The sequence below is a fragment of the Myotis nattereri genome, assembly GCF_964212035.1.
Source record: "Myotis nattereri genome assembly, chromosome: 5".
Classification (NCBI taxonomy): domain Eukaryota; kingdom Metazoa; phylum Chordata; class Mammalia; order Chiroptera; family Vespertilionidae; genus Myotis; species Myotis nattereri.
This window is the reverse complement of record NC_138080.1, coordinates 28,118,203-28,144,101: the sequence shown is the minus strand read 5'-3', so window position 1 is coordinate 28,144,101 and position 25,899 is coordinate 28,118,203. Positions and strand designations below refer to the sequence as shown.

The following is a 25,899-nucleotide window of genomic DNA, read 5'->3' as shown; positions in this document are numbered from 1 at the left end:
CCCAAGTCCATAGAGTGACTTTCTTCCCTGCTCTATCTCCCCATCAGACTGGGATCCTCTGAGGGCACGGAGGGTACAAAACCATCCTTACCTAGGGCAGCTAGCATTGAGTTTTAGAGTCCAGCACCTCAATATTGCCCACCTAGAACTCCCACCTGAGTCAAAATCCACTTCAAATAGACCCTCATTTGAGAGAACTTCTTGGACCTGAGGGCCTGAAGCACAACCATCCTAGGACCAGGTGATCACAATCCCCATTTTACAAATGGGAAACTGAAGCTCAGGTACAACCAACCAGTAAATGGTAGAGCCAAGATTTGAACTTGTCATTTCAATATGCAGGTTCAACAGCAGGTAGCCTTCAATCTGTGTGATACTGATCATCACCATCACTCATCTTCCAGATGAGAAACTTCACGCATGGAGGGGTTAAGCAATGCACCTAAGATCACACAGTAAGTCCCACAACCTGTGGCCCCTCCCTCGATCCCACACTTGACCATAAATGAGTGCCAAGGTCTCTGCAGGAGTCGGCCCCATCAAGCTGAAAGGTCACTGAGGCCAGGGCACAGTGAGGACAACGCTGATATTCCTGCCCGCTCCACCCCTACTCCACCCACGTGATAGAAATCCATCTGCTCGTGTTTGGCAGTTGAATTATTATTTTTTAAATTCTCATGAAGATATTTTCTCATTGCTTTGTGGGTTTTTTTTTTCTCTCATTGCTTTTTTTATATACAGTGGAAGGGAGGCAGGGAGAGGGGAGAGAGAAACATCCATATGAGAGAGACATCGATTGGTTGCCTTCCACACCTGGTCCCAACTGGGGCCGGGGAGGAACCTGCAACCCAGGTATGTGCCCATGACCAAGAATTGAACCCAGGACCCTTTGGTGTACAGCTGATGCTCTAACCAGCCAGGGCTGATTTTTATTTATTTTTTAAAAATATATTTGTATCCCTAACCGGTTTAGCTCAGTGGATAGAGCGTCAGCCTGCGGACCCAAGGGTCCCAGGTTTGATTCCAGTCAAGGGCATGTATCTTGGTTGCGGGCACATCCCCAGTAGGGGGAGTGCAGGAGGCAGCTGATGATGTTTCTAACTCTCTATCCCTCTCCCTTCCTCTCTGTAAAAAATCAATAAAATATATTTTAAAAAAACAAAAACTGACATATTAAAAAAACACATATATATTTTATTGATTTCAGAGAGGAAGGGAAAGGGAGAGATAGAAACATCAATGATGAGAGAGAATCATTGACCGGCTGCCTCCTGCACGCCCCCTACTGGGGATCGAGCCCACAACCCGGTGCCCTTGACTGGAACTGAATGGAACCCGGGACCTTTCAGTCTGCAGTCCGAGGCTCTATCCACTGAGCCAAACCAGCTAGAGCAGATTTTTATTTTTATTATTGATATGAGAGAGAGAGAGAAGTGGGGGGGGAGGGGGGGAACGTGGATGTGAGAGAGATACATCAATGTGAGAATCACCCATGGTTGCCTTCCCAAAGCACCCCTACCTGGTATGTGTCCTGACTGGGAATGGAACCCGTAACTGAGCCACTAGGGGAGAGCCGAATGTTGTTGCTTTTTTAAATAAGTAGTGAACAGCAGAATATTATGACGAATTCGTTAGGAAAGGGACTCGAACTGGAGGTTCTGAAACTTCTCCAGCTTTGCCTGAAGTCCACTTCCTCCCAGGGCTCCGCCCCGCCTCTGAACGTGCCCACCCAACTTCCGGGAAGTGGGCGGCCCAGAGAGCTAGCGCTGTGTGCGCAAAGCACCCTGGGAGTTGTAGTTCCGTCATCGGACGGAAGCCGGGAGGCACGAGCGGCGGGATGTGGAGCGGAATGCTGGTGGGGGGGACCCGGGTGGCGGCAGGAAGGTGCCCCGCGTTGTGGCCTCGCCTCGCCGCCCTCTTCCCCACACAGCGGATGCCCGAGACGGGTCTGGCCCTGCAGCGGAACTTGCACACGACGGCGGCCCGGGCTATCCCGCTCATTCCCATCGTGGTGGAGCAGACGGTATAGCGGCCGGCGGAGAACAGGCCTGGGGGCTTGGGCTGGGGGCCTGGCCGCCCTGACCCTCACCTCTGTCTTTCTCCTCCAGGGTCGCGGCGAGCGTGCCTATGACATCTACTCGCGGCTGCTGAGGGAGCGCATCGTGTGTGTCATGGGTCCGGTGAGCACCCAGCACGCTGATCCTCCCTTGCTCCTGCCCGGATCCTAGGCGCCCCTTATCCTCGAATCCCCTTGGCTCCCTGACCTCTCCCACTTGAATTTCCTCCCTGGGCTCTGCTCTGCTCTAGTCACAACCTGACAGCCTCTTCCTCATACATAAGCCTTCTGACTACCCCGCCCCCATGTACTCCCCACCATTCCCTCCTGACCCCTTCTTCAAACCCTCTCCTCCCTGATTTCTGAACTCCCTCCCACAACTATGATCCCGTCCCCGTTCCTGGACTCCGGTCCCCCAACCCTTCTGACCCCTTCCCTTCCTGTGCTCTGAGCCCACTGACTCTGCCCTTCCTGTGCCCCAAACTCCCCGGGTCCCAACCACCCCCTACATACCCTCCTGAATCCTGAATTCTTTCCGACCCATCTCACTTGGGCCCTGACAGTCATCCTGGTTCCCAGACTCATCCCCAGCCACGCCAAAACTTGCCTCCCTTAGCCCTCTCCCCACCCCCACCCCCACCTGGGGACACCTGTCTTCCCCACTTGCAGATTGATGACAATGTGGCCAGCCTGGTTATCGCTCAGCTGCTGTTCCTGCAGTCTGAGAGCAACAAGAAGCCCATCCACATGTACATCAACAGCCCTGGTGAGCGTGGAGCGGGGTGGGGAACCCCTAAGTTCGAGGGGGGCACTGCTTGGATGCACTAGGTGACTCAGGAGACTCTGACCCCCCCTCCCCCCCCCCCCCCCGCCATTTCCCAACCCCATCAGGGATGTTCTCTCTCTGGAGAAAGTAGGGATTCAGAATTAACTTCAGAATCCCAAAAGTGTCTTGAATCCTCCAAAAACTGCTCCTTGCTTTTAAGTCTAGGTTCACAAACCTTCAGCTGAATTTTCCTCTTTGATCACAGACATAACTTTTTTTTTATAGTTGAGTTGGTATTCAATGTTATTTTATATTTACTTCAGGTGTACAGCATAGTGGTTAAACAATTATGTAATTTACAAAACGATCCCTCTGATAATTCCAGCACCCATCTGGCACCATGCATGCCTATTACAATTTTATTGATTATATTCCCTATGATGAACTTTAATCCCTATGACTATTTTGTGACTGCCAATTTGTACATCTTAATCCCTTCACCTTTTTCCCCCAATTCCCCCTCTCTGGCAACCATGAGTCTCTTCTCTGTATCTATGAGTTTTTTGTGTTTTTTTCTGTTTTGCTTGTTATTTTGTTCTTTAGATTCCCCATATATGTGGAATCATATGGTATTTGTCTTTTTCACACACATAACATTTTACCAACCTGACCAGGTTATCAAAATCTTAAAACTGGTAGATTCCACCACCACCCTCTCCCCTCAAAAAAGGAACTTGAGTGTTTACTATGCCAAGCACTTTTTAAGCACTTTATGTGCATTTAATGTATTTGATCCTTATGGCAACCTCGCCTGAAAGGTACTATTTAGTTACTGAGGAGACACTGTGGCCCCGAGAGGCTAGGTAACTTGCCCAGGCCACAAGGATGATAGATTGCCCAGCCAGGGGTTATACCCAGGCAGGCTGCCTCCAGAGCTTCACCCTCAGCCACATCTCCGAATTTCCAGTATCTCTTGAAAATTTGGCAGATCTGGTTGCTCTGGGCCCACATGCACATGTGGCAACAGGTCACTCTCATTCTGTTCCCACCTGGCCTGTGCCACCTGTTCCTGTCACCTCCCTCCCCCCTGAGGTATTTGCAGACCCTGCTTTAAAGGGCTGCATCTAGCCCTAGCCCAGTGCCTCAGTAGGAGCATCATCCCATGCACTAGAAGGCTACGGGTTTGATTCCTGGTCAGAGCATGTTCCTAGGTTGTAGCATATATGAGAGGCAGCCAATCCATGTTTTTCTCACATCAGTGTTTCTCTCTCTCTCCCTTCCTCTCTCTCTAAAATATCAACCTTTGGGAGAGGATTTTTTTTTAAAGACTGCATTTACACCAACTCTCCCTAAGACCAGGGCCTAATATAGGGAAAGGATGGTGGGAGGAGCTGGCACAGCCCCTAACTTGCGCTCACACCCATAGGTGGCCTGGTGACCTCGGGCCTGGCCATCTACGACACGATGCAGTACATCCTGAACCCCATCTGCACGTGGTGTGTTGGCCAGGCTGCCAGCATGGGCTCCCTGCTTCTCGCCGCGGGCACCCCAGGCATGCGCCACTCGCTCCCCAATTCACGCATCATGATCCACCAGCCCTCTGGGGGCGCCCGGGTGAGTGCCAGGTCCTGCAAGCTGCTTCAGGGATGGGGGACAGGGGTCTAGACAGAGGACTGACTGGGTGAAACTCCTGTGGTGATGTCAGTGTTTGAAAATGTAGGGTTTATTATTATTCAGCTACAGTGAGGTCAACAGAAGCCAACTGCTGTTGAAAAGAGTCTGTTGCTCACAGTCTCCAAAAGGAAGGGGCATGCCAGGCTATGGCAGGGACACAGGGCACGTGCCAGGGCTGGTCAGGAGGCAAAGGGAGCAGGAAGAAAACGTGACCAGAGCCTTTATTGTCATGTCTGTGGGGAAAACTGGGGGCAAGGCAAGATAAACAGCCTTAAGATTGGCTAGTCGGAATAACTGTAACAAGCTCCGAGGTGTAATAGCTCTCCCTGGTTGTATGGCACCTGGCCTTGGGGTGATCGGGACAGAAACAGTGGCTCAGAAGCCAGGAGGTGGGGGGAGTATGGCCTCTGAATCATCTGATTTGCACACGAAAGGTGTGCTTTTAGGTGAGCTGCTTGCTATCTCTAGGAATTAGCCAGCCCTGGCAGAGGGACCATTCCTCTAGGTCAGTGGTCGGCAAACTGCGGCTCACGAGCCACATGCGGCTCTTTGGCCTCTTGAGTGTGGCTCTTCCTAAGCCTTAGGAGTACCCTAATTAAGTTAATAACAATGTACTTACCCATATAGTTTAAGTTTAAAAAATTTGGCTCTCAAAAGAAATTTCAATCGTTGTTCTGTTGATATTTGGCTCTGTTGACTAATGAGTTTGCCGACCACGGCTCTAGGTCGATGAGGTCCAGATACAGAAAATAAGATAATATATTTAATCCAGGAAGCCTTCCTGATGGTGGCGAGGATGAAGCAGGGTGTAGAGGGACTTAAAGCCCTGACCCACCTGCCTGACCACTGGCAGCCCAAAGTCCAAAGGGGGCTCCCGGGTCCCCATCTCCAGCCTTCCCATGAGCGTGCTGACACTGGTTCCAACCTTCTCCTTGGGACGTCCCCCAGGGCCAAGCCACAGACATCGCCATTCAGGCAGAGGAGATCATAAAACTCAAGAAGCAGCTCTACACCATCTATGCCAAGCACACCAAACAGAGCCTACAGGTGATTGGTGAGTGCCCTGCCCCAGGCAGACCCCCACTGCTCCCCTTCCTTTATCTGAACCAACACAGGTGTAAGTGTCAGGCCTTGCGCTGAGCCAGGCCTCTCAACCTTGGCACTACTGACACTCGGGGTCAATCATTCTCTGTGGTGGGGACTGTCCTTCACACTGTGGAGTACTGAGCAGCACCCCTGGCTGCCACCCTGGAGGCCAGGAACACCCTCTGATTTAACAACCAAAACTATCTCCAGATGCCCGGTGTCCCCTGAGAGACAGAATCACCTCCATTTGAGAACCTCTGTTCTAAGCACTTAAAAAAAATTTACAAAACCCTCAAAAACTTCATTGAAATGGGTCAAAAGGTTTGAGCAGAGCCTTCCACAAAGAATATTCCAAGTGGCCAAAAAGCATAAGAAAAGACGCTCACGCCTGGCCCTGCTGGCTCAGTGGGTTGAGCATCATCCCATGGACCAAGAAGTCCCGCATTCAATTCCCAGTCAGGGCACATGCCCAGGGGTTGCAGGCTCGATCCCCAGTAGGGGGCATGCAGGAGGCAGCCAATCAATGATTCTCATCATTGATGTTTCTATCTTTCTCCCCATCTCCCTTCCTCTCTGATATCAATAAAAATGTATTAGAAAAAAGAAAAGATGCTCACCATCTTGAGTGATGCTGTTTAATCATGACATAAGTTGTGAGGGAAAAGAAATTAAGGCCACAACGAGATACCATTTCAATCCACTAGAATAGCTCAAATATAAAATACGGACAACATCAAATGCTGACAAGAATGTGGAACAACTGGAACGCTTATCCTGCAGGCCGGAGTGAAAATGGCAGAGCCACTGCGGCTCTGACCTGCAGCTCCCTAACTCCAGCTGTTTGGCACTACTGGCGAAGGCTAAACATGCGAAAAGATGCTGGGGTTCCCCCCTCAGCATATAGGGGAGAACTGAGTGTTTATGTCCATCAAAGATGCAGGCAGGAATGCTGCTGGCAGTCCTGTTCATACAGGCCCCAAATAGGGAAACACTCGGATGCCCACAGCAGGAGAGTGAGTGCATTGGTGGAGGTTTATTCACAGAGTAGAATACTATACAGCAGTGAGAGAATGGTCCACAATGACATGGCAGCCTGGATGAACCTCAGGAACCTAATGCTGAGTGGAAAAAAGAGTAGTAAACACTGCGATTCCACATATTTAAAGAACAAAAACAGGCATAACTGTTAGGCCACTGTTACGATGGTGGTTACTCTTGGGCAGAAGGACATGGTGACAGGAAGTGGGCTTAAGCAGGGTTTTGGGGGGTCTAGTGATGCTCCTGTTTTTTTTTTTAATCTTCACCTGAGGAGATACATATTTAAATTGATTTGAGAGAGAGAGGAAGGGGGAGAGAGAAATATTAATGTGAGAGAGAAACATCGATCAATTGTCTCCCATATGCACTCCGATTGGGGATCGAAACCACAACCTAGGTAAGTGTCCTGACTGGGAATCGAACCCATAATCTCGGTGTACGGGATGATTCCAACCAACTGAGCCACCCGGCCAGGCCAATGTCCCATCTCTTGATCCGGGTGCTGGCCGTGTGGGTGTGTTCAGTCTGAAATTTATCACATTATCCACTTGGGATTCATGCCCCTTCCCAGAGTATCACCCGTAACTAACAAGTAAAAAAGCGGAGGTAGGTATTTTCGCAATGGGGAAACAAGCACAGAGTGGGAAAGGCCTGTGCCCTGATGGGCAACTGGCGACCTTTTGGTGCATGGGACGATGCTCAACCAACTGAGCCACACCAGCGAGGGCTGCAGGTCTCTGCTTTTAACCACACTTGTCCTGCCTCCCGCTTCCCCCCTCCCCCAGAGTCGGCCATGGAGAGAGACCGCTACATGAGCCCCATGGAGGCCCAGGAGTTTGGCATCTTAGACAAGGTTCTGGTGCACCCACCTCAGGATGGTGAGGACGAGCCTGAGCTAGTGCAGAAGGAGCCTGTGGCAGCAGCGACAGCAGCAGAACCTGCCCCAGTGAGCACCTGAGTGGACCTCACCCTTGGGAGGAAAGTTGAGGGGCCAGAAGCTACAGCTGCTGCACTGTCCGCTCCTTGCTGCTGAGCCTGGAGGAGCCCCTTGAGGACCTTTGGACTTGGGTGTACCCCTAGTGGCGGGTATCCTGGCTGAGACACTGTGATTTTAAATTAAATCTTTGTAGTCTTTGCTCCCCTTCTGTGGCTCCTTCCTTCCCCTCTTCACCACCATGCAAGTGTCTATGCTTCATAAGGCCCCTTCTGCTTTGGCCCTAACCCTGAAGCTCTAATCTTCAGCTCCTGAACTTCAACAACCTGGACTGAGCAGATACACCATTCCACGCACTCTTTTAGAGGGCGCAACAAATCGTGAAGGAAATACAGAAATCCCTGTCCTCAAAGAACTTATTCTTGTGGGGGCAGACAGTTTAAAATCAGGAAAAGCAGTATGCAGTTGTGTGTGTGTGTGTGTGTATGTCAGTTTTGGATGGGGTGGCCAGCAAAGGCCTTGAAAGAAGGTGACACTTGAGCAAAGATCTGAAGGAGGTGAGGGAGGGAGCCATGTTGCTATCTTGGGACAGAGCAGTCCAGGCAGAGGGTATAGTGAGTGCAAAAGCCCTGAGGCAGGACTGTGCCTGGCACCTGGGAGGAACCATAAGACTAAAGAAGATTAGAGTAGAAAGGAGAGAAGTACAGATTTCAAAAGGCCTGGTAGATCTTAGCAATGAGGGAGATAAATTGCAGAGGGCTTTGAGAGGAACAAAAAGAAGCATGACTGTGGCCCCCATGGAGATGTGGGGGAGCAGGAAGCTCAGAAACGTGGAGGCCGGTTAGGAGACTATTGGGATCATCCAGGTGAAGGCTGAAGGCCCAACCAGGTGGCGAGAAGAGGTCAGATTCCAGCCAGGTTTTAAAGGCAGGGCTGACAGGTGGAATGTGAGATTTGAGAAAGAAAGTAATCTTCACAAACTCCAAGGAATTAGCCCAAAGCAGCTAGAAAGACGGAGAGTTGCTAACTGAGATGGGAAGGCTGGCGGGAGGAGCAGGTTTGAGGGCCACGATCAGAAGCTGCTTTTGGCCATGTTATATTTGATGCTGGATGAGCCTCAGACATCCCAGGGGATGGGTAAGTCTGGGTCAGGGTTGGAAATAAAAATATAGGAGACGTCAGCTTGTTGAATTCGTGGTCAGGCTGAGAACTGGCAGCTGGATTTGGCACAGTGAAAGGCACCAAGTGGCCGTAAGCACTTTCAGTGCTGTGGGGTCTCGGCATGGGCTGGAAAATACTGGAGCCAGGCAAGTCTTTCAAGGAATTTTGCTGTGAAGGAGAGCAAAGAACAAGGGCTGGAGCTGGAGGGAGAATTGGGGTGAATTTTATGTTTTTAAGATTCAGAGGACTTTTAATTTGGCTATCTTTATCGGTTACATTTGGCTAAACTCTTCATTCTGGATAATTTTAAATATATACAAAAATAGAAAATACAGGATAATGAGGCCTCATGCACCCATCACACCAATTCAAGGCCAACCTTTTTTTTTAAAATATGTTTCTATTGATTTTTGAAAGTGAGAGGAAGGGAGAAAGATAGAAACACCAATGAGAGAGAAACATTGATCAATCAGCTGCCTCTGGGATCAAGCGCGTAACCCAGGCATGGGAAATCCTCTGGGAATCCAACCAGTGACCTCTTGGTGACTGGGGCAATGTTCAATCCATTGGGCTACACTGGCCGGGCTCACGGCCAACTTTGATTCGTCCCTCCCTGTCCCCCACTTCCCTGGACTACTTTGAAGCAAATCCCAGTTTTCATTACATCTATAAATATTTCAGTATGTATATCTACAAGGATAAGGAATCTCCCAAAAGGCAACCAAATACCACTTTTAAACCTAAAAAAATTACAATAGCCTTTCAGCCAGGACCACCATCTTCCAGTAATTCGCCAAATGACTAGCACAAAGGGAAAGAGGAGAGGCACCGCTATATGTTCTCCAGGCCTTTTAGGAAACACGGAGTTGTTCCTTTGGCCACATACATGTGAATCTACAAGAAAGGTGATATTGTGGATGTCAAGGGAATGGGCACTGTTCAAAAAGGAATGCCCCAGCCCTAGCTGGTTTGGCTCAGTGGATAGAACATCATCCTGTGGACTGAAGAGTCCCTGGTTCGATTCCAGCCAAGGGTACATGCCTGAGTTGTGGGCCCCATCCCCAGTAGGGGGTGTGCAGGAGGCAGCCAATCAATGATTCTCTCTCATCATTGACGTTTCTATCTCCCTCTCCCTTCCTCTCTAAAATCAATAAAATATATTTAAAAAACAAAACAAACCACAAACAAACAAACAAACAAAAAAGGAATGCCCCACAAGTGTTACCAGGGCAAAACTGGAAGAGTCTACAGCTGTGGTTCTCAACCTTCCTAATGCCGCGACCCTTTAATACAGTTCCTCATGTTGTGGTGACCCCCAATTTCATTCTTACAAATTGAACATAATTAAAGCATAGTGATTAATCACAAAAACAATATGTAATTATATATGTGTTTTCCGATGGTCTTAGGCGACCCCTGTGAAAGGGTCATTCGACCCCCAAAGGGGTCGCGACCCACAGGTTGAGAACTGTCGGTCTACAGTGTCACCCAGCATGCAATGGGCATTATTGTGAACAAGCAAGTTAAGGGCAAGATTCTTGCCAACAGAGTTAATGTACGTGTTGAGCATATTAAGCATCTAAGAGCCGAGATAGCTTCCTGAAACGTGTGAAGGAAAATGATCAGAAAAAGAAGGAAGCCAAAGAGAAAGGTACCTGGGTTCAACTGAAGCGTCAGCCTGCTCCACCCCGAGAAGCACACTTTGTGAGAACCAATGAAAGGAGCCGGAGCTGCTGGAACCCATTCCCTATGAATGGATGGCATAAGTGGGAAAAAATAAAAAAGACTTCCGTGCTGATAAAAATGTTTCTCTTAACTGACTGGGAGTGTGGCGTCCCTTCTCCCTCAAAGAATAAAGAAAACTTTATGTCCTTAAAGAAAAAGAAAAACATTTACAATATTTACAAATATCCAACCAGTGTCCAAATTTCAATACTTACAAAAAATTAAAATACTTACAAATATCCAACCAATGTCCAAATTTCCTCAGTCTCAATTTTTCTAGCTTCTTGCAACTAGCTGATAGATCTCTGAGTCTCTTGTAACTGCAGGTTTCCCCTTAGTCTCTCTCTCAATCTCTCCCTCTTTTCCTTCTTTTTCCTTGAGATTCATTTGTTGGAGAAACAGGTTGTTTTGTCTTGTAGACTTTCAGTTGGGATTTTGATGACTGGGTCAGGAAAGGTGGTGACACCTATCCAGGTATTTCCTGCAATTTGGTGTGTAAACCTAGAGAAATCGAACTGAATTCAGGTTCCCCTTTTTGGCAAGTGACCTCTTAGCTGGGGGGGGGGGGGGGGGGGGGCTTCCATCAGGAGGCACATAAACTCCAGTTGTCCCTCTTTTCCTGACCTTAGGGGCTGACGAGAATCCTTGCCTAGATCCACTCTATATTACTCCAATAAGGGCTGCACAGTGGTAATATGCCAATTCTACCAGGAAGTGAAGGGTCTTTTGTTTTTATTGTGTATAAGGTGCAAACCAGCCTGTTTGTATGGGAATGGGTGATTCCTGGTTTTCCGCAAACTGGGTCCCATAATCGTGACCTGACGTCACTCCTCTGACCCCTGTGCCCGACCCCTTCCTCTCAGTCGAATTGTTCTCTACCCTTCCAGTGGTTCTCAACCTTCTGGCCCTTTAAATACAGTTCCTCATGTTGTGACCCAACCATAAAATTATTTTCGTTGCTACTTCATAACTGTAATGTTGCTACTGTTATGAATCGTAATGTAAATATCTGATATGCAGGATGGTTTTAGGCGACCCGTGTGAAAGGGTCGTTCGACCGCCAAAGGGGTCGCGACCCACAGGTTGAGAACAACTAGTCCTGGCCAACTCCATTACGTGGGCTTTGGCCTAAATTCTGCGGCCCCTAACCACTCCAGACAAAGTCCCGCCTTGGCCTGGAGACGGACCTGCGGGACACCCAATAGTTTATAAGCTACTGAGGGAGGCGCCCAATAGCGCGGGAGAGGAGGCGGGCCCTGGGAGGAGTCGATAGTTGAGGGAGGAGAGCCAAGCAGCAACCAGCAGTCTTCTCTGAGAGGCGGGACGCCGAGGAAAGCCAATCGCGGGAGGCACTCGGCGCAGCCGCACCCCAAGGCTCTGGGGCAGGGGTGTCACCCCGACCCGGCCGGTCCCGCTCCCGGGCTCCGAGGCTATGGCCGGGAGCGGGTGGCTGGCGCTGCGGACGATGCCGGGGCCTGGCTGGGTGCGGGGCTCTGGCCCCGCCGTGCTGAGGCGCCTGCGGGATGCGGCTGTGGTGCGGCCCGGCTTCCTGAGCGCGGCCGAGGAAGAGACGCTGAGGCGCGAGCTGGAGCCGGAGCTGCGCCGCCGCCGCTACGAGTTCGACCACTGGGACGCGGTGAGGCCGGCGGCGCTGGAGGCGAGACCGCGCTGGGGGCGGAGCCACGTCAGAGGCGGAGGCAGGGACGTTGGGGGCGGGGACGGGAGAGGTGCTCTGGTGGGGCGGGGCTCCCGGGGGCGGTGCCTGGGGCGGGGCTACGGTGGGGACGGGAGTGTGGCGCTGGGTGGGGCGGGGCTACCTGGGGGCGGTACCTAGGACGGGGCTACGGTGGGGACCGGACTGTGGCGCTGGGTGGGGCGGGGCTACGGCTGGGGGCAGAACCTTGGGAGTCTGAAGATGAGGGCAGCGCCATAACTGGAGGCAGGACCTGGAACCGAAGGATGTTTGGGGTACAGGACCAAGGTTTGGTAGAGAAAGGGGTGTAGAGGGAGGAGAGGGAGGGTCAGCGTTTGAGGGCAGAAACTGACACAAAATTGAATATTGGGGCGAGGCCAGCATTGGAGCCTGGATTTGGAACTGAATTGGAGCCAGAGGTTGGGTACAAAAGACTGAGGCCAAAGATCATGGCTTAGATAGGACAAAGTTTGTGAGTTGAGGGTGAGATCAGGGGTCATGCAGGAAACCAGCCCCTGGCTCTGCATTCTGCCCTTCCCTACCTTAGTTTCCCTGTCTTCTCAGTGCGCTGTGTTCTCCCCGCACCCCCACCCCCGGCATACACCCGGAGTTTCCAGGTTTGACCTGAGCTCTCTCTGCAGGCCATCCATGGCTTCCGAGAGACAGAAAAGTCTCGCTGGTCAGAGGCAAGCCGGGCCATCCTGCAGCGTGTTCAGGCAGCCGCCTTTGGCCCAGGCCAGACCCTGCTGTCCTCGGTGCACGTGCTGGACCTGGAACCTCGGGGCTACATCAAGCCACACGTTGACAGCGTCAAGGTGGGCAGAAGCCTGCAGCTTGAAGCTCCCAGCTGGGGTTGGGCCAGCCTGGCCAGAGCCTGACCCACCACCCTGCTCCCTCTTCCAGTTCTGCGGAACCACCATCGCTGGCCTGTCCCTGCTGTCTCCCAGTGTCATGCGGCTGGTACACACCCAGGAGCCTGGGGAGTGGCTAGAACTCTTGCTGGAGCCATGCTCACTGTACATCCTTAGGTACAGCCCCGCCAGGAAGCCACCACCCTACTAATCACTGGTCAGACACTACCCAGCACTTCAAGCACCTTCCTCATTCAGCCCTCACAGAAAACTACCATCCACTACACAGCAGACGCTTAGCCTGGAACAGGGGTGCCCTCACCCTACCCAGTCACAGCCTCTGCTTTCTCTTTCAGAGACTCTGCCCGTTATGACTTCTCCCATGAGATCCTTCGGGATGAAGAGTCCTTCTTTGGGAAACTTCGGGTTCCCCGAGGCCGACGCATCTCCGTGATCTGCCGCTCCCTCCCTGAGGGGGTAGGACCAGAGGAGCCTGGGCAGCCACCCCCAGCCTGCTGACCCCCAGGCCCTTTGCCCAGCTTCTCAGGGACACTGTTTGTGAATAAAGCTAGGAAATGGACAAGGTGGCCTTCCTTGCACTGGCTGTTTGCTGGGGCTGGGATCTGCAAGGGAAGCCCAGACCCTACCTGCCCACCAACCAGAAACTAGGATGACAGGGTCAGGAGCACCCCACTGAACACAGAATCACAAGACCCCAGGATCAATTTCCTTTATTGTGTCCCTTGCTGGCATCCCCAGCCCACCCCATCTTCTCATCTTCTGGGCATCCAGGTCTCCAATAAATAAGTCATCAGACCTCTGGGGTGGCTGCAGGGCCCCATCTGGGCACCCTCAGCCACTGCAGCCGCAGGCAGCCGCTGAGAGCTGGGGCAGCCACTGCCAGCGGTGGTGATCATCCAGGAAGGCCACGTCAGCATAGCGGGTGGGCTGGCAGCAGGGGCTTCCATGTGCTCGGCCCTGGCTCCGCAGCCAGGCCAGCGTCAGGCTGTGCTGGGTGCGGGCACCTCGGGGACAACTGCCAGCACAGTAGCGGAAGATGATCGTCTCCTCCGAAGCATAGCCCAGGCCCAGCTCCACCACTGGCAGAGCCAAGCTCTGCAGCTGGCATGGGCCGGCCAGGGCTCTGCGCAGGCGGGCACCTGGGTGGGAACAAGGGGCAGTTGACAGTGGTCAGGGGTTGGCCAGGAAGGAGTTGGGGAGTCACGGGGTGCTGGGGGTCCTTACTCAGCTGTGCCTTCCAGGTCCCCATGTCTGCTGCCGGCTCAGACGAGAGTGTTCCCTCCACCACTGGAGCCCCTGGCGTACTCGGGTTCCCGCCGAGGCCCAGCTGCAGGGATAGGAGCAGCAGAGAGCCGAGCAGGACTCTTCCTGTGGCCATGGTGACGAACAGGTTCTGCGGATGGAGAGGTCCTGGGCTCTCAATTTATCCCCATCTGGGCTGGGAAATGACCTCTTCACTGCCGGATGCTGTATGGGCACGAAGGCCCCATGTCCCCCACCAGCTTGTCTCCCACATCCTCAGACCCAGGCAGACCAACTCCCTTTGTCCCACATTCTTTCCTTCTAAGAGTTAAGGGCTCACCCCCTCATCCAGACATTCCATAGATTTCTGACACCCCCTCCACACCTTGATTTAAGAGTTGAAGCGGCAGCCAGGGCCCAGCCCAGGGTGAGCAACCAGGGTCCCTGCCTCACTGTCCCACCTGCCATTTGGAAGGAGAGGTGGCGGGGGAGGTTCTGTGGGTCCCCCATTGGGGCCCCTTCCCATTCAAGCAGGGTGCTGAGGCTCAGGAGCCCCTGTGTTGGGCACCAGGTGGAATGGATATGTTGGCGGGGGGAGCGGGAGCAGGGAAGAGGTGGTTTGGCAGGTGAATTAGCTAATGGGGACTCATCCATCATGGCTCCAGCCTAGAGGATTAAGACATCATGCCCCTGTGTCTGGGCCTGGCTGAGCCAGTGTCAAAACAGGAAAAGGGAGAGGCTCCAGGAGAACCAAGAGTTGGGACACAAGGGGCCGGAAGCTCACCCTGCAGGGACTCCTGCCTCTAGAAGGCCCACCCGAGGACCCTGGGACTCAGCCGGTCCTGGTGTCCAGAGCATCAGCAAGAAGGGAGGTTGGCTCCCACTGGGTCTTGGAGGCAGTTGTAAGTCACAGTGACTTCCATACCCTGCCCCTGTGGCCCCTGGGAAGTGAGACTGTCCCTTACCTCTGAAAGGAGGCTAATCAGTCCCTCCCACATGAGGTTCTGAGGACAGTGATTAACATGGCGTTTGGCACTGAGGAGCTTGGGAGAGCTTTTGAGGCAAAGGAAATTCAAATAGCTTTTGCATGTTTGAAGAGGTGCTCAACCTCACACAGGTGAGATTTTGTTAAAACTCTACTCGGAACCCAAGATGGGCAAAAATCAGAGCTTGCTTTCACGTGGCTGGGGTGCACGCATGACATAGGTGCATCCCCACACTGTGGGTGGGAGTGTAAGTTGGTAGCAGTTGAGCAGTTGATACTGAAACTGCAAATCCCATCCCTTTGACCCCGAAACTGTCAGGAATTTATGCTTAGCAGGTGAGCAGACACAAACTCAGGACTATTCGCTGCTTTCTATCAGCAAAAGATCAGAAATGACCGGAAATCTACATACAGGGGATTGCTTCACTAATTTGGTATGGTGGTTCTTTTTTTAAAAATACATTTTATTGCCAAAACCGGTTTGGCTCAGTGGATAGAGCGTCGGCTTGCGGACTGAAAGGTCCCAGGTTCGATTCCGGTCAAGGGCATGTACCTGGGTTGCAGGCACATCTCCAGTGGGAGATGTGCAGGAGGCAGCTGATCGATGTTTCTCTCTCATCGATGTTTCTGACTCTCTATCTCTCTCCCTTCCTCTCTGTAAAAAAATCAATAAAATATATTTTTTTAAAAAAATACATTTTATTGATTTTTTTACAGAGAGGAAGGGAGAGGGATAGAGTTAGAAACACCGTAGGGGATGTGCCCGCAACCAAGGTACATGCTTTTGACCAGAATCGAACCTGGGACCCTTTAGTCCGCAGGCCGAAGCTCTATCCACTGATCCAAACCGTTTAGGGCTGGTGTGGTTGTTCTTATTGCAGTACCTATTGAGACTACTTTCAGTAGTAGTCCAGAGTCACCCAGAATTAAAAGCAGGCAGAATTTGAACCCAGGTCCTGCTGAACACACGGTCCCTGCTCCTAACCACTGACGCATATGGCTTTACTGGTAGGTCAGTCCACATGGCCGAGTATAGGGGTAAAAATCCCAGGGCAAAGGGTGAGAGCATCTTTCCTGTTGCCCCAAAAAGGCCTGGCAGAAGTATGGGGAGGGAGGTTGGACCAACCTGGGACATTCCTAGGAATTAGCCTGACATCTCAGGCATTCCCATTCGACAGCCAAGGTCCTGTGGAACTGGGTGGGGAAGTTTTCCACCTGCAGTTTCCAGCCAAGGGCAAGATAGAAATCTGGATCTCTTGGGATAGGGGTTCAAAAGTAGCACCTGCTGCCAAATTTCATTTCCAGCAGCATTATTGTCCATGAAATTAAACAGACCTCCCACTACAGAACATCTAGCAGTGCTGGAAAAAATAAATGCATAACCAACTTGTAAGAAAGGGAAGCCCCAGAAACATCACTGGAAAGCTGAGAAAGGTGCCAACATCAGCAATAAAAGGGGTTTGGGTTTTCACTGTCATGTAAGGGACAGAGCCCTGAGCTGAGAACCATCCCAAATGGGCTCAGGCTGGGACTCGTGGGGCACCTGGTGGGAGCAAAGGCAAAACCCATTTACAAGGACCGGCCTGTAGACCATCCAGGAGTCCCACAGATAGAGCCCCAAGCTGGCCACCAGTTCCCCTATCCAAGATTACAGTCATGAAGACCAGTCAGAAGATAGAACAGGAAGCCTGTGAGATTCAGGTGCTGCTGTGTCTGATGAAAACTCTAAGATGCTTAAAATAAAAATGTGAAAGGGATGAAAAACATTTAGGACAGTCTAGCCTGCGTGGCTCAGTGGTTGAGCATCGACCTATGAACCAGGAGGTCACAGTTCAATTCCCAGTCAGGACACACGCCTGGGTTGCGGGCTTGATCCCCAGTGTGGGGCGTGTAGGAGGCAGCCAATCAATGATCCTCATCATTGATGTTTCTCTCTCTCTCTGAAATCAATAAAAATATATTTTAAAACACACACACATTAAGGACAAAACACTCAAAGCAGACCAGCGGCCCTGACCGGTGTGGCTCAGCTGGTTGAGCATCATCCTGTGCACCAGGGGACTGCCAGTTTGATAGCAGTCAGAGCACACATCCAGGTGGCAGTTTTGGTCCCCCACAGGGTGTGTACAAGAGGCAACCAATCATTATTTTTCTCTCTGATAGATGTTTCTCCTCTAAAATCCATAAAAACATTTTAAACTAGCCCTAGCCAGTTTGGCTCAGTGGGTAGAGTGTTAGCCTGCAGACTGAAGGGTCCCAGGTTTGATTCCAGTTAAGGGCAAATGCCCAGATTGCTGGTTTGATCCCCAGTAGGGGGCATGCAGGAGGCAGCCAATCAATGATTCTCATCATTTTGTTTCTCTCCCTCTCCCTTCCTCTCTGAAATCAATAAAATTTTTTAAAAACAAAACACACAGACCAGCTGATCTGAAAAAGAAACAGCTGAAGAGAGAACTGGCAAAGTGGAAGACAGACCTGAAGAAATCACCCCATGTGCAAAATAAGTTCTGAGAGACATCTCAAGGCACTAGAAGGAGGAGTGGGGGAGAATAAGAGAAGTAAATTGAGAAGAATGCTGCTTAGGTTTTTCCAACTTATTAATGCTGGGTCCTGGGATTCAGGGAGCAGGGTGACAAGTGGACAGTTGGACCCACAGCAATGAGTATGTGGAATTCAAGAGCCCATGAACTTCTGGAGACGAGCTTATTTATTGGGCAAAAGGGTGGGGGCCAGCCCCTCACTCCTTGAGGGAGAAGTGCATCTTGTCGTTGATCATCTTGCGCTCAGGGTTTAGGCGTTTGAGGATCTGGGCAAGCACGTTCACTGTCTGCTCGCTGCTCAGCCCTGTCTTCTTGGTCTGGAACTTTTTCAGCAGGTCTTTCGTGGTCATGGGCTTCCGTGTCAGGTAGCGGCGCACAGCGTCCTCAGTCACCTGCACGTCACTGGAGCGCAGTGGAGAGTGGGGAGGTTAGTGGGTGGCCCTCCTTCCCAGGGGTCCCCTCCTGCCCCTGCTGTCCTCACCAACTTACCCACTGCTGGGGGTTGACTTCCCAGATTGGGGCTGAGGGGTCGACTTCCCAGACAGGCTCTGGGGTCCACTGTCCAGCCGCAACCGCTTAGCTGCTGTCGCCTCATTTGTCCGCTTTCCTGTGAGAGCAGAGGCAGGGCTGAGTATTAGAAATGTGACACTGGACATGTTGGGAGACCCCAGGCCGGTGGTGCCTAGATTATGGATACAAGGAGCTCAGGGGCAGATAAGTGTCTGCCCCTTGGTCTGGCCTCAGATCCTGATGCTCAGTGCACACAAGAACAAAGGTCAGGAGGTTGCAGTGGGACGGGAAGACCACCCACCTTGCTCCAGTTTGCTGGCAGCTGCCCGAAGGGTGGAGGAGGTGTTGCCACTCTCTGTGCTGGGTGTGCCTGGCCGGCTATTGCCCCTTGAGCTGCCCCCTGATGGCTTCCGCTCTCTCTTGGGGGGAGTCTTCTTTTTCTGCAAATTTTAGGATTGGGGACGTGAGTCTGGAAACAGACACCAGGGCCGACATCCCTCCTCCCAACCCTGGCTGGGCCTTACAGCCATGAAGAGAGCTGAGGAGGCCTCACTGTCAATGTCACTCTCTTCTGAGCTGTCAGACTCATCACTGCTGTCTGTATGGGGACAAAGAAGAGCTGTCCGGATCAGAGGCACCCACACCCACCCTCAGCTCTATCTCAGATAAGGGGATCTAGTAGGGGCAGAGGGGACAGAAGCCCAGAAAGCCAAGCCCACCTCTCTTCCGCTTCTTCTCTTGTGGGGTGGGTGCCTTCTTCTCCTCCTCCTCCTCCTTGTCCTCCTCAGGAGGCTTCTCCTCCTCACTCTCCTCACTGCTTTCGCTCTGCTCATCCACGCCCTTGGGACCCTCCTCCTGCTGGGTGACCTTGGGCTTGCCCTCCGGCTCTTCCTCAGAGCTGCTGCGACACAGAGAGTGAGCAGAGGGTGAGTGAGCTCTTCCTCCAGGCTGTCCCAGGGTCTCACACCTGCCTCCCGCCTGCCTCACCTGGAGCCATCAGACATGTAGTCCACCTCCTGGCCCTCAAAGTCCCCATCGTCACTGTCCTCAAAGGCCTCATCATCTGACCCCTTCTTCTTCTTCTTCTTCCGGCCTGCCTTAGTCATCGGTGCCTTCTTCTTGGCCTTGGGGGCTTTGACACCTGGGGAAGTGGAGGGGGCTGAGCACTCATGGGGTTTGTATATTCAAGGACATTGGGAAATCTCAGGCCTTGACAAAGGGGGAGATGGCCAATTCTTAGAGAAGCAAAGGGCTTGCCTAGGGGCAACACCTCTCATGTGCAAACCAAACCAATCTGGGATCTATACCCCCTGGCCACAGCCTTTCTCCAATCTCACACTGAGGGCCACTGTCTTCTGCACTAAATCACTCTTGGAGCCCAGAGCCCCTGGAATGATTCAAACTGGTGGATCCCACCATATCTTTTCTAAAATATGTTTTTATTGATTTTTTTTTTTTTTTTTTTTAAGAGAGAGGAAGGAAAAGAGAGAGGGGAAACAATGATGTGAGAAACATCCATCAGTATGCACCCCAACCACAGATCAAGCCTGCAACTTGGGCATGTGCCCTGACTGAGAATTGAACTGCAGATCTTCCAGTGCATGGGATGATGCTCAACCAACTGAACCACATCGGCCAGGGCCCATCACTCATTTCTGCCTCCAACTAATTCTGGTGCTTCTGCAAGTGGCCCTGCATGGCATGTTGTGCCTGCCTCTCATCTCCCAGGAAAATGTAATCTGTTTTTTTCAATGGCATTAATCACTCTGTGTTGTCACTCAACTACCTTTATAAAGTAAGACTCAAGCGCGACTTAGGCAGCTGTGCCGAACACCCCAGCCACCAGGGCAGGCTCTGCCCAGGCTCACCCTCCTCGCCGCTGGCCTCGCTGTCATCAGACGACATCTCCAGGTCGTCTTCCAGGTCATGGATGCGCAGCTCACTGGGCTTTTTGCGGCCACACTTATCCTTCTCCTCATCCTCCTCGTCCTGGTCCTGGTCTTTGAGCCGCCGCTGCTGCATGATGCTGAAGTGGTTCAGGACTTTGTTCCTCCTGCAGGCGGAGGTAAAGGGTACACTGGGGTCTGATAACAGGCCTGGCTCCAGGGCCCTCCTCCAGGAACCAGGTCTCCTCCCTGCACGTCACTGGATGTTCCCCAGAAGGGAACCACAGACATGAGTTAGGTGATAAGAGGCATGATCTGACCCCAGGGGACTCACACATAACATGGATACCCTAAAAGCACACGGGGAGAGCTGACCATTTTTCAGTTCCCTCTGCCCTGAGCTCTCAAGGAGAAGGTGTTGGCATCCCAGCACCTCTCTCAGCTCAAGACCAATTTCAGGTCCACACGAAGACACATCAAAATTAAAATGGCAAAGGTGCCCAGCCAGGGTGGCTCAGTAATTGAACGTCAACCTATGTATGAACTAGGACAGTGATTCCAAAAGTGGGCGCTACCGCCCCCTGGTGGGCGCTGCAGCGATGGGGGGGGGGGGCGGTGATGGCCACAGGTGCATTTGTTTTAACTTTTTTTGTATTACCTTTCTATTCTGAGTTCAATAAATAGTTTCATAATTTCAAACTTCAATGTTTCTAATTTACACCTTTCTTTACTATATTTTACTTAGAAACAGTAATACATATATCTTTCTGTTTAATTGCTATTAAAATTTTAAAAAAATTAATTTCCAGGGGGCTCTAATATTTTTTCTGGAAATGGGGCAGTAGGCCAAATAAGTTTGGGAACCACTGAACTAGGCGGTCAAGGTTCAATTCTCAGTCAGCACTCATACCCGGGTTTCAGGCACAGTCTCCAGTGGGGGGCGTGCAGGAAGCAGCCTATCAACGATTCTCTCTCATCACTGATATTTCTATCTTTCTTTCCCTCTCCCTTCTTCTCTGAAATCAATGTGTGTATGTGTGTGTGTGTGTGTGTGTGTACATTTTTTTTTTAAGTAAAAGAATGGAAAAAGATATTTCATGCAAACAGAAGTGAAAAAAAAAAAAAAAAAAGCTGGGGTAGCAATATTTATATGAGACAAAATAGATTTCAAAACAAAGGCCATAACAAGACCAGTCTCAGGCAACAGATACCTGCAGCTGATCCAGCCTAGACCTCCTGCCTGGGTAAACTCAAGGGACACCCTGCCCTGTTCTCAGTCACCAGCTCCTTAGCCCTCACGGGACCCTGTGCACCCCTGATGGTTTGGCTGATGCCTCCCCACTGGACTGAGGGCTCCCTGAGGGCCTGGCGGGGTCTGGCTTGGTCATCACTGAGTCCCCAGCTCCCAGCGGGGCCTGAAGTTATGGTGACCTACCTCACTTCCAGTTATTTTGGCTCCGCGCTGGTGAAGCTACGAGACGACGGTGTCCGCATCCCGCTTCCCTCCCAGCCCCGCCCCTTCCTCACCTCTCCCACTCCTCCTCGGCTTCCTCAGCAGTGAGCGTTCGGTGCCGGGCCAACGGCGTGAAGTTGTACCAGTTGTGCACTGGGAACGCTTCGAAAGCCCCGTCAGGGCACTGGGTGAAGATATAGTAGGACGTGTTCTCTGTCACACCTCCCTTCTTTATACCCTTGAACCTGCAAAGAACCACAGTCACGGTCACAGCCTGTGTCCAGAGAGACCCGCCCTGGCCCACCATGCCCCTAGGCCTGTCCCTTCTACAGAACCACCTGGTTTCTCCGAGCAGTCAGAGGCTGGGAGGCTTTGGGCTAGCTCTTGAACTGTCTGAGGCTTGATTGCCAAATCTGGGAAGCAGGGCCAGTGCTCCTCACCCTGCAGAGTGGGCTGAGGGCTTCCCCCATTTTACATATCATGGTCCTTTCATGGAAGGAACGTGTTAGATAACCTGAAGAGCACAGGCCCTGCAGTCAGACCCCTCTGATCTGCCTCCAGGCTGCTCCTTGGGCCTGAACCACTGCGAGCCTCCTCCTGGCTTCTGCCCTCACACTCTTCCCACACAGAAGTCCAGGCAACGTTAGAGTGCCCCTTCCCTGCTTCCCACCTTCAAGGTGGCCCCTGGATGTACATGAACAGGGCAGGTACCCTTGGAACTCCTATACAAGCACCAATTTGATTTACCTTTAAAAATAAAACCCTATAAAAGAGATATACTGAAGAACTTATATGCAGAGCCCATGGACATGGGCAATAGGGTGGTGAAGACCTAGGAGGGTGGGTAAAGGAGGGTAAAATGGGAGACATCTGTAATACTAACAATTATATATATATATATTAAAAAACAGAATGAATAAATAATAAAATGAAACCCCATGACGGAGGACATGCTGTCACCTGCACTGTGCATAGGGGACATACAAGTTCTGAGAGAGCACCCCACAAAGTGAGGGCATGAGGGAAGAGGAGGTGGGCACCTGCTGCCATCACCACTTACTTCCTGCCCGACTTGCCATTGACTCGGAGCAGCCAGGGCTGGTCCTCAGCCCGGAACTCCTTGAGGACGATGCCGTACTTCTTCCTCCGAGCCTCCTCCCGAAGCTTGCGGTTAAACTCACTGCCTGCACCTGACTCAGGCATCTCCTCCTCTTGGTAAATCTTCTTGTTGCTCAGATCTCTCTCTAGCCGGGCCTGGGGGAACATGGTGGGGGAAGCAGGAAATAAGATCTCTCATCAGGGCACCTGCCTTTGCTCAGGCTGTGCCCCTACCCCTAAGAACACCATTTATTCTCTCCAAGCTGAGCTATAGACACTCCAACTTCTTGCTTGGCAAAAAAAAGTAGAAAGTCAGTACTCAGTGAATGTGAGTGAAGGGATATGGGCAAGCTTTGTACTATGTCTATTTGTGCAGCTTTTTGAAAGTTTGAAATTATTTCTAAATGAAAATGAAAAAATAAAAAAAAACAGTAAAAAAAAAAAAAAACCACAGTAAGGTCATAGTGGTGGTAAAACAAAAACAACAATAAGCTCTAGCCAATTTGGCTCAGTGGATAGAGCGTTGGTCTGCAGACCAAAGGGCCCCTCATTCAATTCCAGTCAAGGGCACATGCTTTGGTTGCAGGCTCCTCCTGGGCCCAAGCCCTGACTAGAGCCCATGCAGGAGGCAACTAATTGATGTGTTTCTCTCACTTCATTGTTTCTCTCCATCTTTCCCTCTCTCTTTCCCTCTCCCTAAAAAAAAAAAAAAATCAATGGATTAACAAACAACAATGAAAACAACCTGCTTGCCTGGCTGGCGTGGCTGTGTTTGAGCATCGACCTATGAACCTAGAGGTCACGGTTCTGATTTACGGTCAGGGCACATGCCTGGGTTGTAGGCTCAATCCCCAGTACGGGGCACGCAGGAGGCAGCCAATCAATCTCTGGCATCATTGATGTTTTTATCTCTCTGCCTCTTCCTTCCCCTCTGAAATTAATAACAATATATTTAAGAAAAAGAAAAGAAAAACAACCTGCTTAGAATTGGCCTTCCTCTCTCTGCATTAGATCCTGGACTGCCCCGTGAATTCAGAAGCCATTAAAGGCTGAGATTTTTCAAATTTTAATCTCTGGACAATTTAACAGTAGGTATTATTTTAAAATGTACGTTTATAATTCTGCCCTGGCCCTCACCCCTCAATATCCAATCCATCAATAAACCCTGTCAGCTCCACCTCCAAAACCCACTATAGTTAAATCATTTCTCATCACCTGTTTGCTCCAAAGCCCATCATTGCTCACCAGGACCACAGCTGTCACCTCTACCCTGCTTCATCTGCCCTCCACCCTACAGCAGTCAGATCACTTTACAAAACCCCCATTTAAAACCCTGAATGGCTTCTGCTATAGACTGAATGTTTGTATCTCCGTCCCAAAATGCCTATGTTGAAACCTAACACCTGTGGATGGTATCTTGGGAGGTGATTTTATCATGAGGGTGGAGCCCTTATATCAAAGGGTCCCAGAGAGTTCCCTTGCCCCTTCCTAGAGGACACAGCGAGAACAGTGCTGTCTATGAACCAGAAAGCGGGCCTTTCCAGACACCAAATCTGCTGGTGCCTTAATCTTGGACTTTCAGCCTCCTGAGCTGTGAGCAATAAATGGCTGTTGTTTATATGATGTTCTGTTAGAGCAGCCCCAACGGACTGAGACAACTCCCAAAGCCCTTAGGGTGGGGACTCTGAGACCATCTGTAGGATGTAGCCTCCTCCTTGGCCCAGAAAAATCTAGGCCCAAAATGCCCATCAGTGGGCACAATGTCTAAATGTTCTCCTTTCAGAAGGCCTCCTGCAGGGCCTGACAAGTTTTACTCAGAGCCCAGCTGCTCAACCTGGACCTTGGTTGTCACTTATCTCCACTGGGGAAGCACCGAGGGAACACACTTCGTTACTATCACAGCCACGACATTCACAATCAATTCTCATTCCCCTCAGAACCCGGACTTACCTGATTCCAAGTAGCGAAGTTGACTTTATCAGCGGCATTGAAGGCCATGATGTTATATTTTTTGGTTGTATTTCTGGAATGATCAAGAAGAGATAGTGCTCAATGATTGAGCTTCAATCCATTCAACAAACCCTCCCGGGTTCAGCCCTCTGTGACAGGCAATGCTGAGGACCCTTAAAACACCCCAGAGGTCCCAAGTCTGTCAGCGAAGCCAGATCCGTACTCTCAACCTATGCAGAAAAAGGTACAAAGATTTAGGGGAACCAAGATGAATAATCGGGGACTCAGCCCTAGGGAGGAGGGAAGGCAAGCAGAGAATGCTTCCTGGAAAAGGAAAATACTGGAACTGGTTTTGGGGATCAACAAGAATCCACCAGCAGTCACAGCTGGGGAAAAGGCATTCCTGGCAGAGGGAATGTTAGGCCAGGGGCTGCATCGCTTGCCTATGAATGTACTCATTCATTCATTCATTCCATTCAAAAACAGTGCTACCCCAGAGAGTCCTCGCTCAATCCCAGCCCTGCCCTCGTCGCTGCCAGTCTGGAGGATGAATCCCAGGCAAGGCAGCGCCTGGCATGCCTAGAGGCTCTTAAAGGTTTTGATTGATTGGGGTGGGGTTGGGTGGGGGGGTTGAGACTTACTTGGGAACTCGAACGACATACTCAGTGACATTCTGGCTGCCAGGACCCTGCGCGGAGAGAAAGCGGGACGGTGAGTGAGGGACTGATTGCTGAGGCCGTCGGAACCCCTGGACCCCGCCTCACACTTACGAAGGCCGCCATGGGCAAGGGTCGGTGGTTCGGGTCTGGTCCAATCCGTGTTCTTTTCGCCTCTCCTGCGGTCCGCGACCCTCACACCGGGGAAAGCCGCCTTTGCGGGATCGGGTCTTTGGCCCCGGTCGAGGACCCCAAGTCCGAGGCGCCACCGAACTACCCGGAAGCGCTGCTGGGTCGTCCGCCTCAGTGGCCGCTCCTAACACATCTGCGCCTGCGCCTAACCTGAGACACTCTCCCGCGGACCGCGGACCGCGTCACGACCGCAGCCTCCTCGTTTGCCCCGGGGCCTCAGTGAGCTGTCACCTAGCCTCCTGGTGCCTTTCGGAGGCGTAAACCAGCCCGGGCCAAGCGTAACTGCCTTCTGGAGCTCCTGCAGCTGCTGACCGCTTTATATAGCGCGGTTAATCTGCTCATGACGTGAGCACGCCCTCCTGTGACGTCAGCACGCAAAAGG

General features: G+C 51.5%; 4 protein-coding genes and 1 pseudogene across 6 annotated transcripts; 3 read left to right on the top strand and 2 right to left on the bottom strand.

The window, feature by feature from the left end:
- The first annotated feature begins 1,806 nt into the window (after positions 1 to 1,806).
- On the top strand, positions 1,807 to 7,757 carry CLPP (caseinolytic mitochondrial matrix peptidase proteolytic subunit). Its single transcript, XM_081092485.1, has 6 exons — positions 1,807 to 2,023; positions 2,109 to 2,180; positions 2,726 to 2,822; positions 4,249 to 4,436; positions 5,445 to 5,550; positions 7,406 to 7,757. The coding sequence occupies exons 1-6, from the start codon at positions 1,838 to 1,840 to the stop codon at positions 7,576 to 7,578; spliced, it is 822 nt and encodes a 273-aa protein (XP_080948611.1). The 5' UTR covers positions 1,807 to 1,837; the 3' UTR covers positions 7,579 to 7,757.
- A 1,755-nt stretch (positions 7,758 to 9,512) lies between these two features.
- LOC308520051 (large ribosomal subunit protein eL21-like) lies at positions 9,513 to 10,519 on the top strand (annotated as a pseudogene). The gene is made up of 2 exons: positions 9,513 to 9,711; positions 10,198 to 10,519. The product of its transcript is annotated as a large ribosomal subunit protein eL21-like (transcript).
- A 1,183-nt stretch (positions 10,520 to 11,702) lies between these two features.
- On the top strand, positions 11,703 to 13,567 carry ALKBH7 (alkB homolog 7). Its single transcript, XM_081092484.1, has 4 exons — positions 11,703 to 12,076; positions 12,775 to 12,948; positions 13,037 to 13,161; positions 13,341 to 13,567. The coding sequence occupies exons 1-4, from the start codon at positions 11,873 to 11,875 to the stop codon at positions 13,501 to 13,503; spliced, it is 666 nt and encodes a 221-aa protein (XP_080948610.1). The 5' UTR covers positions 11,703 to 11,872; the 3' UTR covers positions 13,504 to 13,567.
- A 132-nt stretch (positions 13,568 to 13,699) lies between these two features.
- On the bottom strand, positions 13,700 to 14,392 carry PSPN (persephin). Its single transcript, XM_081092482.1, has 2 exons — positions 14,230 to 14,392; positions 13,700 to 14,144 (listed from the first exon to the last, which is right to left on the bottom strand). The coding sequence occupies exons 1-2, from the start codon at positions 14,381 to 14,383 to the stop codon at positions 13,837 to 13,839; spliced, it is 462 nt and encodes a 153-aa protein (XP_080948608.1). The 5' UTR covers positions 14,384 to 14,392; the 3' UTR covers positions 13,700 to 13,836.
- A 3,420-nt stretch (positions 14,393 to 17,812) lies between these two features.
- Positions 17,813 to 25,886, bottom strand: GTF2F1 (general transcription factor IIF subunit 1). 2 transcript variants are annotated; one of them, XM_081092480.1, is made up of 12 exons: positions 25,440 to 25,886; positions 25,311 to 25,357; positions 24,670 to 24,742; positions 22,682 to 22,875; positions 21,696 to 21,866; positions 20,151 to 20,335; positions 19,270 to 19,423; positions 19,002 to 19,183; positions 18,807 to 18,880; positions 18,584 to 18,722; positions 18,262 to 18,379; positions 17,813 to 18,174 (listed from the first exon to the last, which is right to left on the bottom strand). In XM_081092480.1, exons 1-12 carry the CDS (start codon positions 25,449 to 25,451, stop codon positions 17,970 to 17,972), a joined length of 1,554 nt encoding a protein of 517 aa, XP_080948606.1. In that variant the 5' UTR covers positions 25,452 to 25,886; the 3' UTR covers positions 17,813 to 17,969. The 2 variants fall into 2 exon arrangements, with proteins under 2 accessions (XP_080948606.1, XP_080948607.1); XM_081092481.1 differs by having other exon boundaries at positions 17,814 to 18,174; positions 19,002 to 19,180.
- Positions 25,887 to 25,899: the final 13 nt, after the last annotated feature.